A 14816-nucleotide genomic window follows, 5' to 3' on the forward strand; every position below is an offset into this window, starting at 1 on the left:
AAGTGGACTGAGTCAGTAAAGTGGCCTGAGTCAGTAAAGTGGCCTGAGTCAAAAAAGTGGACTGAGTCAGTGGAGTGGACTGAATCAGTAGAGTGGACTGAGTCAGGAGAGTGGACTGAGTCAGTAGAGTGGACCGAGTCAGTAGAGTACACTGAATCAGTAGATTGGACCGAGTCAGTAAAGTGGACTGAGTCAGTAGAGTGGACTGAGTCCTTATAGTGGACTAAGTCAGTAGAGTAGAATTAGTCAATCGAGTGGACTGATTCAGTAAAGGCGACTATGTCAGTAGAGCGGAGTTTGTTAATAGAGTGAACTGAGCCATTAGAGTGGTCTGAGTCAGTAAAGTGGACTGAGTCAGTAGAGTGGAATGAGTCAGTTGAGTGGAAGAAGTCAGTAGAATAGAATGAGCCAATCGAGTGGACTGATTTAGTAGAGGGGACTAAGTCAGTAGAGCAGACTTAGTCGGTAGAGTGAACTGAGTCAATAGAGTGGACTGAGCCGATAAAGTGAAGTGTGTCATCAGAGTGGATTGAGTAAGAAGAGTGGACTGAGTAAGTAGAGTGGACTGAGCATGTAGAGTGGACTGAGTCAGTAGAGGGGACTGGTCAGTAGAGTGGACTGAGTATGTAGAGTGGACTAAGTCAATAGAGGGGATTGGTCAGTAGAGTGGACTAAGTCAGTAGAGCGCACTGCGCCATTGTAGTGGACTGACTGAGCTGAGCGGCTCACTGAACTGCCTGCATGACAGTCCAGCAGAGACGTCTCAGTAGCTCAGTAGAGACCGTAGACCAGCTGAAGATTATACGTGAGCTTCGCTAACTGCGGCCGCCATAAGAACCTCAACAATTACCACACTCAACCGCCCCAACCGTAACCGTCGCAGCCACCAGCTCCACTTGTCCGGGTTTGGCTATCTTCGGTTAGCCACAGGCAGGATTTTATACTCTATTTAAAAGTCTTTAACTATCAGCTGTTTACTTAACAGGAAGCTGCCTTCGCTAAACGTTTAAGTGGGAGGCTTAACGGCCGCCTCTGTATACAAACTCGAGGAGTAATTATCACTCCTACAGTTAGCATTGAAGATAGGCTAGCAATATTATTGTGTCTGCCTTATTATCAGTCTTGCAGTTATAACATTGAAGATAGGCTAGCAATATCATTGTGTCTGCCTTATTATGAGTCTTGCAGTTAGCATTGAAGATAGGCTAGCAATATTATTGTGTCTGCCTTATTATCAGTCTTGCAGTTAGCATTAAGATAGGCTAGCAATATTATTGTGTCTGCCTTATTATAGAGGCTTAACGGCCGCCTCTGTATACAAACTCGAGGAGTAATTATCACTCCTGCAGTTAGCATTGAAGATAGGCTAGCAATATTATTGTGCCTGCCTTATTATGAGTCTTGCAGTTATAGCATTGAAGATAGGCTAGCAATATTATTGTGCCTCCCTTATTATCAGTCTTGCAGTTGTAGCATTGAAGATAGGCTAGCAATATTATTGTGTCTGCCTTATTATCAGTCTAGCAGTTAGCATTGAAAACAGGCAAACAATTGCGTCTGCCCTATTATCAGTCTAGCAGTTAGCACTGATAACAGGTAAACAATTGTGCCTGCCTTATTATCAGTCTTGCAGTTAGCACTGTTAACAGGCTAACAATTGTGCTTACCTTAAAACAGTCTTGCAGTTAGCATTTACAACAGGCAAATACTTGCAGCTGATAACAGGCACCAGGACATTATAAGATTAACTGCCGTTTCTCTCTCCAATAAAACATTTCCCTATAGGACTGATTTTTTGCATCCGAAGTGCTGGCCTCAAGATTTCCCCACTGCATTTGATAATTAGACCTAGGAAAGGATTCGAATGCAAACTTAGCCTTCAATCTACGTTGTCCAGATAAATGTAGCTCCATTATTTATTTAATGTGCTTCTAATATCAGTTTAGATATATTAATTTAATGTTTAGAGTCCAACTGGCATCTACTTGATATTTTTATTGATGCCTGTTTATATAGTTTTTATTTGAAGTTAGATTCCTTTTGGATACGAGCCTGTTTTCTGCAAAGCTTTTAGGCGATACATATTTAACAGCTTCCAATCTCTGGCTACCATTAAATTAATATTTATTCAACAACCTATTTAACTCTAGCAGCAGTTGTTCCAATTGCTTTCCATCAATATACATCACTTGAAAATATATTTCAGCAAACAAAGCAACCTTTTTGCACGCGGTAACACAGCAAGCGAAGATTCTGTAGAGGAAAGCTATGCATGTTGTTACCTAGATTTTATCAAAGGTATAACGACCATTCACTGAAGGCCAGGTTGTAAAAGGGTGTAAAGCTCTCATTCCATTGAAATTATAAATAAATAGGCCTGTCACCTTATATTTATTTATTTTTTCTTGTGTCATTTTCGCTTTTTATCTTCGACGTGAATTTTAGCTTTCTAATGTGTGAACTAAGCAGTCGAGTGATCTTACTACGCACTGTTCATAAAATTTAATGAAATAATATTTCTTTTCATGACGCGGCCGCTAACTGGCTGTTACTTCCCACTGCGATAATAAGAGTTTGAGACCTCTGATTTAGACATAATTAGCACCAATATGAACATACATTCACTATTCTGCCTCTATTTATCACCCTCTCTGGTTACCTCCAATTAATTCAAAGTTCCACCCTCATTATCATTTATTTCGAAACGCATTTTTTCAGCCCCCAGCTAGGCAATAATATTAAGGTAATAGAATACCCCTATTTTTTTAAGCTTAAATTTTCTTTAGCAATTTTAGACTCACTGGTTTGCCTCCTAAGGGTCAATAAAGTTTATTCTCAGATCACACATTCATTTATTGATTCAATGTTGCAAAGAAACAGCATATAAAGCGAGTTGGCCTGCGCTCTGCAAGTTAAAAAGTTGTTCCGACAAACTTAAGTGTAGTGACGACCCTATAGGCTTCGTCTTTTGTAGAGACGCGTGAATGAATATAGAAATGACAGGTTAATAAGCATCGTAACATTGCATGTAAATACGGCCAAGAGAACCCAAATCTTCTACGCACGCAACGTCAATAATTACTTTATGAATTGTAAAAACTCTTCATTTTTTGCATTGTATGAGTGCGTAGATATAATACCTGCAGTATTAAAATAAAAAAACCAAGTATCGTTTAAAAACCAAGAATCTACGGCCTCGACAGCATGACGGTAAAATAGCATGAATATTAAATAAGAATTGATAGTTGCAAGTTTAAGGGACAATGAAATAGCCTCAATAATTATACGTAATAAGAAAAATTTTATTAGCAAGCAGAAGAAAGTTATTACCATAACCAAATTTACAGGTTTTGCTTACGTCTCTCATGTTGGACTGGCAAAATCGTCATAGCTTCCATCAATGTGCGTGCTGAAAACAACTCCCCTTGCTCCTATACAACGCATGCGGCAGAAACAATCATCCTTTGCGCACGTATTTCGCGTCAAAATATACGCGTAAAATAGGTCAGTATTTGGCAACTCGAATCTCACAAGATGTGAAATTTTCTTGCCAAACAAAAAATTAAAGCATTTTAGTTTTCTGTCTACTTATTGCAAACAAATAGTCGTATAGACATAGGAAATTTTATATTTTTATCTCATTTATGAGTGGCGTTGAGGTGAACTTACTTAGCGAAAAATTCCCACAAAAACAGTCAATACTGTTCGAGGTCTCGCGGTTCCCTTGACTATATATTTGTGAAATGACTTTGATTGATTATTCAACTATTTCAATCAAAACAATAATCTCGATTCTGATACCAATTATAAACGACCTCTACTAAAAAATGGTTGACAGAGCAATGGCTTCAATTTAGATGGGTTTTTAAATCAACATCTCGTAGAAGTGACATCGTTGCAGTCTGAGCGGAGTCATGTAGTTCTATTTCTATACATAAAATACAGCGTTGTTATATGATGCATATAATACAGCGATATTATATGCAATAAATATACTTAATTTATATATATTGGACGGAATAGTGCAAGGCTTCACTGTCAAACTTATAGCTATATATTTATATGTCGTATGAACACCCAATTAAAAATCACCGACGGTTAAACGAAGGTTTTTGGTCAACCAGCTAGTGGTCGGCCAGCAGCTCTAATTTTTTTAGAGGACACACGAAATGTTAAGTAAACAGTCTAACAATTAACTTTTAAATGCTTAATCTAGAATAAATTTCGTCATCCAGTCACCTATATTACATCACGTTATTTATATACAATTATCATTTACTATTTTTTAAATTTACAATTAACATTTATCCTGTTACCGTCACTTCTAATGTCAGTTATTTAATAAGTAAATATAGAACAACATCTTTGTACATAGATATTTATATTGTATATCATTAATGGCTATAGTAACACTCGTAACTCTTTTATGTTCATTATGTAAATAGAATTTACAGTCACACTATATTTACATGTTTTAATTTTTTATTGACATCGGTGAGCCTCCAGTAAAAATGGAACGACGCGAGGCAAAGTCAACGTTATTTTAATCTTTTAATGCTGTAACTTTTATTGATTAATATCTATTCGTATTAAAACTCCGGTGTTGGATTATATTTTCTTAATTCCAACTAAAAAGGCCATGGTATATGATTAAATTTTAGAAGTTTTCAACCAAAAAGTTCATTCTATATTTATAATATGATCAACTTTTCATAAATTATAACCAATAAATTCATGTTTGATTTGGTCTTCCATGTAAGATTCTCCAGTCGGAACTTAAAACGAGACAAACTATACTCAGATAAATAAATGAGAATTAGTATAAATAACGCTGCGCTTCTTGACGCCTGTTTGGGTCACCCTGACAAAAATTGGCGCAACAAAAGAGTGCATCAGTGCTACGTTCGTAAAGTGAGTCACTATTTAGGACAATGTGGTATCTCAAGCGGTGTCTCAAGCGGTGTCTCAAGCGGTGTCTCAAGCGGTGTCTCAAGCGGTGTCTCAAGCGGTGTCTCAAGCGGTGTCTCAGGCGGTATCTCAAGCGGTGTCTCAAGCAGTGTCTCAAGCGGTGTCTCAGGCGGTGTCTCAGGCGGTATCTCAAGCGGTGTCTCAAGCGGTGTCTCAAGCGGTGTCTCAAGCGGTGTCTCAAGCGGTGTCTCAGGCGGTGATCTCGCCCGCCTTGCGCAGGAGCTCAAGGCGCACCTCCTGGTTGCGCGCCTTAAGCCTGAGGTCGTGAAGTGACGCCTGGCGCCTCTCGGCCTCGACACTGACCCCGGGGGGCGTGATGAGTCCCACGACACTCATGGGGGGTGAGGACGTGGAGGGCAAGGGGGAGGAGTAGGAGGGTGAGGGTGGAGTGAGGACAGGGGAAGAGGGGGGCAGGGCGGTGAGGTGGGCGAGGTATGGGGGGAAGTAGTAAGGGTCGAGTTTAGTTCGGTGGGTAAGGTGGGCGAGGACGGAGGTAAATGAGGGGGTTTGTGCGTGCAAGAGGGTAGGGAGGGGCGGAGGACGAGGGTAGGCTGAGGGTAAGTCCCTGAAGAGGGCAAGGGAGGCCATATTAGGAGGCAGGTAGGAGGCATGCAACAAAGATGGCGGCGGTGAGGCGAGGTATGGCGATAGCCTCGACGAGTCGAGGGACTTGCCGCCCCTCAGTGAGGGATGGGTTGGGAAGTGAGGGTAACCTCCCCCCGCCCCTCCAAAAGAGGCAGGCAGAGGAGGGGGATGCAGAGGAACTGGGGAAGTGGGGGGAAATGTCCCCCCATATGGGTGGCTGGAAGGGCCAACCTTCTCCTGCTTCCGCCATTTCGCTCGTCGGTTTTGGAACCACACCTGCAAGAGAACAGATGAGCGAGGTTAGTGAAGGAATTACGGAACTTTAAATTAAAATTAGGCAAATTTTCTACCAATATCTGTTCGAAGCCACGCAAAAAAAAAAAAATAAATCGTATTGTCCAAATAGTGACACACTTTCTGTATTTAGCACTGATACACCCTTTTGCCTGGCCAAACTGAGTCAGGATGACCCAAAGAGGAGCAAAAAATGCTCACTTTGGCAAGTCTCACTCAAAACTCCAAGTCTCTGTCCAGGTGACTAATGCAAGTGTTTGCATACGGTGACGTTCACAGCTACGGTTACAGTAACCTTGCAAGCGGTAACGGCTACGGTTACAGTAACTCGTATAACGCGCGGTAAACAAGGCGGTAATGGTGCGATATATCGCGCGGTAAACTGGGCGGTAATGGCGCGGTATATCGCGCGGTAAACTAGGCGGTAATGGCGCGGTATATCGCGCTGTAAACTAGGCGGTAATGGCGCGGTATATCGCGCTGTAAACTAGGCGGTAATGGCGCGGTATATCGCGCTGTAAACTAGGCGGTAATGGCGCGGTATATCGCGCTGTAAACTAGGCGGTAATGGCGCGGTATATCGCGCTGTAAACTAGGCGGTAATGGCGCGGTATATCGCGCTGTAAACTAGGCGGTAATGGCGCGGTATATCGCGCTGTAAACTAGGCGGTAATGGCGCGGTATATCGCGCTGTAAACTAGGCGGTAATGGCGCGGTATATCGCGCTGTAAACTAGGCGGTAATGGCGCGGTATATCNGCAACCCGAGCCTCTGCCGCCACGCAACCCGCGCAACCCGAGCCTCTGCAATCACACAACCGCGCAACCCGAGCCTCTGCCACCGCGCAACCCGCGCAACCCGAGCGTCTGCCGCCACGCAACCCGTGCAACCCAAGCCTCTGCAACCACACAACCCGCGTTCAACCCTTTAAAAGTCAGGGAATCCACGCATTACTCATTCATCCCACGTAAAGGTTATGTAATCCACACATCATTTATTCAAGGCACCCAAAATGCTCGCAAAACGCACAAAAAAGTCGCACAATTAACGCATAATTAATTCAATTCACGTAGAATAATTCATATAATCCGTGCATTATTCATTCAATGCAAGAAAAAAAGTCGTGCAATCAACGTAAAATTCGTTCTCCCAACTATGACACAAAAACACAAGTCCGACGTTCGCCAAACGTTCAATGAACGCAAAAGAACGTTTAACGCAACTCTGATAATCGAGCCAGGGTAAAAACGCAATAATGAGGCAATTACCGCTGGCCGCACCCTGATGAAAATCAGGGGCGGCCGACCCTCTGCCTGCCATGACGGCAAATTACACGTAACGTTACTTTAATTACGATGGCAAATAATCAGGCGAATAAAATATCAGACGATGCTTAGATTAATTATTAAGTCATTATTCCGACTCTCGTTTGCTGCCATTGAAGTTCTTATGTAAAACACGACAATCGTTGACAAGGAATTCGCTCGCGGCCATCGAAGAACTTACGACCATAATAGATGAACGAAGTTACACCTTACGACCATCGCGAATGTTTTAAGAATGTTATTGTTTCACGACTCTTCAAGTTCAAGTACGAAAAGCGATCACGAAGAATATAATAGAAGCAATATGAAGGCATTTATGAATAAGTTGGATAACCAACTTTTTCACCTGAATTTTCTATTTAATTTATTGCATATCGAGAATTCCCATTCAGTTGCTCAGATCTTGAATTACAAGGATGGCATTCACTCCTAACTGCCGAGTCATTATAGCTTGCCTTCTGAAATTCATTACCTACTCAGAAAAATACGTAGGACTTTGTTCCAATAGTGGTGCACTTTTTACGTTAGTGTGGGTCATACCAGCTGCAGTTTGGCCTAGCATAGTGCTACTACATAGTGGCGGATTAGTGCTACTTACGCAAGTAAGTCTGTCATTATTTAGACTATTTGACCTAATCATTCATTTTTTAAGAGTGAACATTTTTTGTATACATCCTGAAGGCGTTTATCATTTCCAGTGCTACGGAAATTAGTGATACTCCTAATAAAACGAAAATTATAGTAAAATTCACTCACGTATGAATGGGCAACAAAAAACTTTCGATGTGAATTTCGAATAATGATCACGACGCCTGTTGAGAAAATTTCTATAGGCGGAAGAGCGTAGTCTCTCATGTAACGGTTCTAAATTGTATCTCCTATTTTTATTAGTTGTTACAAAACGAATTTTGGAGAAGTATTTTTAAAATCAAATAGAGGAAGAACTGTTATGAGCAATTATGTTTACAAACACGCGATGAAATTAAAATTTTTGCTCGGTGCACGCATCATGAAACAATTTTAATTTAATCATCGAGGATGTCCTCCGCAAAAAATATAATTCATTATTCATTGACAAGCTATTGCCTTATCAATGCCTCCAAAAACTCCGATTGAAAAATAGCAGTTGCCTTCAAACACATCTATATTGAATGTAAAATAGAGAACCAAAATGCATACCTGCTCATTTTACAGGCAGGAGAAAAGTAGTTCGTTTTATTTTCCACCAACAAACTTTTCCTGATATTTTCTGTACAGAAACGTTGAACTTTTTGTAGCATAAACTGTTTCTAAATATTAAAGTTATTCAGTTGATAATTATGGTTCATCGAAAAGCAATATCCGGTGAGCTGCCATGGACGTGGAGCGTGACGAGCTTGTAAACCTACAAACACATTCCCAATAATTCTTAGGCCGTCATTAGAGGCCTACGTTCAGCCTAAAAACTCCCACAGAGCTGCAGCAAAAACCTCACCTGAATACGAGCTTCCGTCAGGCCGATCTTCATGGCCAGCTCCTCCCTGTAGGACAAAAAACTTCTTTTACTTCCAATGCAAACACCAGAAAACGCATCCAGCTGCCACTATTCGTTAACACTGGGAAAACGCTTCAAATTTCCCGATATTTGTTAACACTTGAAAAACGCACCTAACAGCCGCTATTCGCTAACAATGGAAAAACACTTTGAACTTCCAATATTCACTAACATTAGAAAGCACATATTACTGCCCGAAATTAACAACCACTAGAAAACCCATCTACCTTTTAGTATTCGCTAACAATTCAAAAAACATTCAACTTCCAATATTCTTTAACAATAAAGAAATACATGTAACTTTTAACTCTCTAACGCTTCATGCCCTAATGCTAAAATAGCCCGGTTCTCATACTCCAATGTACGGGTATATGATAGAACATATTAACTTCCAATGTAGTTTTACAATTATACTGCACTTCGGCTTCCAATAGAGTTAATCGTAGGCTCAAAAGAGATGAACATCAGCTGGAAATAAAACTACAAAGATTTCGACATTACCTAAGCCGTAAGCTGGCGCCGCTGGCCAGGATTAAGGCAGACCACATGACTAACTCAGATTAGGTACAAGAAGTTACTTTGACAAAGCAATTCTTGTTTCACCGTGAGGCGTGAGCCATCAATAATTTATGCAAAAAGGAATTATGTGAACTGTTTAACGAGTTGTTTTCAACCTGAAGCAACTTATATATGTATAAACCCTAAACATTTTGCTGACGACCTTTAATATCATTAGTTAGAATAACACAACGTAACTCCAGTAACGTGTTACAGTAGGTATCTTTTTAGTTTCACCTTACGAAATAAATTGCTAAACGATTATGTGAATTACTGACTTTCTATGTGTAAAATTTTTAAATTCACTTGAGACTTTTGATTGAAAAGATGTCATCTCGAGTGCGCTAGCATCAAAGAAAACATGTCATCCAATAATGACGCGCCCAGTCCTCACCTGGTAAAAACGTCGGGATAGTGAGTCCTAGAAAATACTTTTTCCAGCTCCTCGAGCTGATAAGAGGTGAAGGTAGTGCGATAGCGTCTCTGCTTCCTTTTTGTGGGTCCAGCGGCGTCTCCATTACTGCCGCCCTCGCCACAATCTTCGCCATCTTCAGCTCCATTATCGTCCGGGGTGTCGTCGCAACACTCGAGCAACGCGCCCGTCCCATCATTTGGCGTCGAAGATTCATCTTCCATTTTTGAAACGGACGATGAAGACTCAGTTTCTAATTCAGAATCTGTTTCAACGACATCGACGTCCAATTCGATGTCCTGTTCAGAGGGCCCCGGCCTTTTCTTTTTGGCACTTCTTGAAGCATTGTGATGAAGAGATAGCTTCATATGGGCCAGCGAGTGTGTGTCGTTAGATGGACTGAAAGCAGGTGACAGGGGACGATGATTATGATGAGGTGGAGAAGTTGTCGACGATGTTGACGCGGTTGTCGACGACATAGATTGCGCGCAAGTCACCATTTGTACGAGGGTGTCGTGGAATTTCTTGGTGATCGGTGGCGAAAGCTGCTTGGTCAGATTCTGAATGCTTAGGATTGACTGGGCTCTTGAAATTGTTTCAGCCGTCGGCCTGATGGACACGGTGTTCTTAGGGGATCTGGGGGACTTGGGAGACGTCCGTTCTCGTGGGGAAGTTCTTCCTCCAGCCTGAGAAACATTAAGATGTGGGGAGCTGAGGCCAGCGATGGTGTGGATGTTGTGCGAGATGATGTTGGTAGTAATATCGGACATTGTGGTGGTGGCCATGCCTGGTATTATGAGACTGGAGGTAGAGGTGCAGGCAAGCCCCTCAGAATGGAGGAGGGAGGCAGCGGCCACCAACATTTGGTTGGAAGGGGAACTTCTTTTCATGCACATGTCAACGGCTCCCCCGTTTGTCCGAGGCTTTGTTTCTTCCAGTATACCCATGACGGTAGAAAATGAAACAAGTTTATACTTCAAAACTTATTCACATGCTTCAGTTGAGATCGGTAATAAGAATTTTCTCCAATGTTTCAGCTCGACTTGATGCCGTTGATGTGCTTTTCTGTTAATCTTATTCGACCTTGCGACTCCTCAACCGAAGCACGTGTTAATAGCAGCAACCTGCAGAGAAGAAACAACAACCGTTTAGTCATGTAAAAGTGAACATCATATGCTCTTTTTAGTTTTGCGTATCGCAACAGCTTTTCTCCAATAACTGAATAATTGAAAAGATTTGAATCAAGTTTCTATATGAAATCTTATTAATCTAGAAATTAGTTAGTAAATTGAACGACAATCAGCATGGATGATTAATTTGTCTGATTGCTTATCTTTATTTCGTCACTGACTGTCTCAGTCTGTCAGCCGCGCTGTATCCATCTGTAACAATGTTATTCCTACCAGAATTGTGCATAGGTGGGTTGGTTGATAATTGAGGTTTGGCTGCATTTCGCGATCATTCATTGATTGCTTGTCGAAACAAGAGCATGATGCCGATATTTTTCTGGCATGATGCCGATATTTTTCTGGCATGATGAAGATATATTTCTGGCATGATGCCGATATATTTCTGGCATAATGTCTCTATATTGCTGGCCTGATAACGTCGTATTGCTGGCATTATGCCGATCAATTATTAGCAAGATGGCGAAGCATTGTTGGCACGATACCGATAACTTTCTCGCATGATACCGATACATTACTGGCATGAAACCGACACATCACTGGCATGATACCGACACATCACTGGCATGATACCGATACATTACTGGCATGATACCGATACATTACTGGCATGATACCGATACATTACTGGCATGATATCGATGTGCACCAGCATGACACTACCCTATTATAAATCACTAGCAAATAATGGCCGGCGTTCGGGCAGCGATGAATTAGGCTGATTATTATCAGGACGCCAACGTCACGGGAAGAGGTGGTAAATCCCCGCATTAGCTTAATTATTTAACAGGATTTACTGTTAAATAGATTATACTGATGTTCGACCACCGATGTCCTTCATGATACAAGGATAAAAGGTGGATACATGAATAATGAAATGAAATAGGAATAATAAAAACTTATTAATAATATGAAAATATAAAAAACATAGAATATGATATACACATTTTTAACATAAATATATAAAAAAAATTTAAATGTTAAAAAAAGGAATATAGAATGAAAATTAAAGGGATATGAGTTAAAGAAAAGAAGGAATATATATGATAAATGCGGGAATACGAATAATTAAAAATTGATCTTAATAATAAAATTTAGGAGATCATGATGCAAGGAGTGTAGATCATGAGGCATGGCGTGTAGATCATGAGGCATGGCGTGTAAATCATGAGGCATGGCGTGTAGATCATGAGGCATGGCGTGTAGATCATGAGTCATGGCGTGTAGATCATGAGGCATGACGTGTAGATCATGAGGCATGGCGTATATAGCCTTGATTAACGATTATATAAAACTAATAAATTAGAAAATTATATTAAAAATTATTATTCATGTTGATATCTGTGTGATAATTATTTTCATAACGATTGTAATTGGTTACAGCATGTCTTTCTTGAGTTAAATTATTGGGGTAAATGTCTGTATTAGCGATATTGACTGGGAACGATACTTTTCTTATTATCTAAATTGGATTTGAAATATTACATGAATTATTAATTCTACAAAGAAAAAACAGGTTAGCAATGGGAAATAGTTTTGTGATCATCTCAAATTCACGTCAGAATGCACTCGGTCTGTTCGTCGCAGGTTCGTTTTTCAAACTTTGCTGGAAAGTTTGGCTGAATTGCCTGATGAATAATTTTTATTACGACGCATGTTTTCATTAAGTTTGAACTTGTGAAGAAATTACATTCCAACAGGTTAGGAGATCACCAACCTAATCTGCTCAACAGAAAATATCCAACGACAACCCATGTAATTTAACCAAATTACTTATATTTGAATTAGATTTTAATCTGTAGTAATGATCAAATGCTGCTGCATTGGCTCTTTTTTAAATTATATTATAGTTTACGGTGCTAAATAATTTTACCCTTCACGAAAATAACATTGATGGAATTTATCAGTGGCTTCCCCTAATTCCCCTAAGCCACACTTATATAAAATTAAATTATACAAATATATTAAATAGTATAAAAATTGCAATTAATATAGTATAAATAAAATTTCTCGTGTATGCTATAAATTAAAAAGTTTAACTTTCCTATATATAAGAGATTCGGCAATAATGGTTATGAATATGACCATATACAGTATGAATGGTGCATGAATATAAAATTAATGGGTTCATACACGCTCTTGCGTGTGGCGACATGCACTATGAATATTTCTATGCGAGTTGAGCTTATTAAATGAGAATCATCATAGCATGAAGATAAAAATTCTAATATTATTCATACTGCTTTGATCGTAAAATAAAGTACTTCCATTATTGGAGGACGAAGACTACTTAACTATAATTACGACTGCTTTTATTTATCTTTTATATAAATATTAAATATATATAATATAAAAAATGTAAAATTAAATCATTGTCAACAAGCAGGAAAAGCGTCAAAGATTCAAAATATGTAATTAACTAAAATAACTAGAGATTAAGTAACTCCTTCCCTGTATTTAATGAATAATACCCAGTAATTTAACTCTCACAATGATCTAATTAATTCATGTCCTGTATAAATTAAATTGTACCCTGTATTTAAAAACTCAATCCGGTTTTAAAAAATTCATGTCCTTTGTATATGAACTCATATTCATTGATAATTAACTCAATTAATTTTAATAATTAATTCAATCAATGTATAAAGTTAATAATGCTTTGAAACGAGACCGGTTTGCTCTGTTAAGCGCTGTACTCATCATGAATTTCATCGAAGTAATGAATTGTTAACACAATCAACGTGAAAAAATTCTTCAGTTATGAGGGTCTAGGTTGATGCAAATAAATTAAAAGTTTTTTCTGTAAACAAATAATGATATTACACTCCATTTCAGCTATACAGCGCATTGATTCTAAGTGATATATTTCATTAATGAGGAAGATAAATACGAATAAGATATAATTTATCGCCACCGACCATTTGATGTGGTATACGTTCACGTGGACTTGGACGTCCGACGTTCTGATGAAAATTAACTGCAGTTGGCGCTCTGCTTACGACATTTATTATGGGAATTGAATTGTAAAGAAGACGAGTCAATATCTTGATTAGAAAAGGGGGAAGAACGACACGTAGACGTAATAAAATTGCGAATTGTAAAGAAGTATCGTGAATTGTGAAGAAGTCGTAGAAATACCGTGATTAAATAGAGCGAGAGATGAGCATGCTTGAAGGAGAAACCGTAACTCAGGGGAAACGCAAGTAGTCTAACTTATACATAGATTTTCCTGTGAGCCTCAGCGATCTGAGTAACATCTTGGTGATGTCACGTGAGTGAGATGATAGTAATAATGATATGTGTTCCGGCAATTGTTTTGTTGAGACTACATTACTTTTCTCTGAACTACGGTAATCTGCTCTTCATTTACGTCATTAATTGCCTCTAACAACTTACGACTTGCGAGCACTTCTTTCCTGCTAACTCTCCTCCAGGCAAATGACTTTGAAATAACGTTTAATTTACGTTGATTCAGCGTCGGATATCTGGTGTATGGGTCAATGTAAACTTGCCTGTTTCGTGTCGCGGGCTACGTTCTCTGCTAAAGCTGCCGTATTATGTTTCGTTCAATACTGCAAGTTTAACATTTAAGGCAATTCAAACTTCCGTCACTGCACTCATCAATAATACATAAAACGTGGTCCTCAAGCTTCTACTCCAATAATCATAAGTGGTCAAAACTACCGTATAAACCCACGGTCCACTGCCTGTAAATGTTGATAATAATTCTAATGTTGTAATTCACTTTTAACTAGTCATATCAGTTTCGCTAGCTCATGCCTTACCTCAAGTAAAGCTCGTTTAAATAAATTATCTTAATTGAGTCAATTGGGCGCAAGATCTAAGCACCAACGACACCGCTATACTGCAGGGCTAATGTGTTTACTCGGATACGATATACGGCGGTAACTCGGGTAATAAAATGCACGAAAGAGCGGCATTAGAAGCACGAA

General features: G+C 39.6%; 1 protein-coding gene across 1 annotated transcript; it reads right to left on the reverse strand.

Moving 5' to 3' along the window:
- Positions 1-2841: 2841 nt before the first annotated feature.
- On the reverse strand, positions 2842-10797 carry LOC108664421 (homeobox protein aristaless). Its single transcript, XM_018151000.2, has 3 exons — positions 9659-10797; positions 8647-8692; positions 2842-5829 (listed from the first exon to the last, which is right to left on the reverse strand). The coding sequence occupies exons 1-3, from the start codon at positions 10621-10623 to the stop codon at positions 5158-5160; spliced, it is 1683 nt and encodes a 560-aa protein (XP_018006489.1). The 5' UTR covers positions 10624-10797; the 3' UTR covers positions 2842-5157.
- Positions 10798-14816: the final 4019 nt, after the last annotated feature.

Source organism: Hyalella azteca, unplaced genomic scaffold (assembly GCF_000764305.2).
Source record: "Hyalella azteca isolate HAZT.00-mixed unplaced genomic scaffold, Hazt_2.0.2 contig4683, whole genome shotgun sequence".
Lineage (NCBI taxonomy): Eukaryota > Metazoa > Arthropoda > Malacostraca > Amphipoda > Hyalellidae > Hyalella > Hyalella azteca.

What these genes read in the sequence shown, in the direction of transcription:
- LOC108664421 (XM_018151000.2), bottom strand. Translation starts at nt 10,623, where the DNA reads ATGGGTATACTGGAAGAAACAAAGCCTCGGACAAACGGGGGAGCCGTT. An exon ending in TATCCCGACGTTTTTACCAG is followed by an intron (nt 8,693 to 9,658) that starts GTGAGGACTGGG and finishes TTTGTCCTACAG; the next exon opens with GGAGGAGCTGGCCATGAAGA. An exon ending in TGACGGAAGCTCGTATTCAG is followed by an intron (nt 5,830 to 8,646) that starts GTGAGGTTTTTG and finishes GTTCTCTTGCAG; the next exon opens with GTGTGGTTCCAAAACCGACG.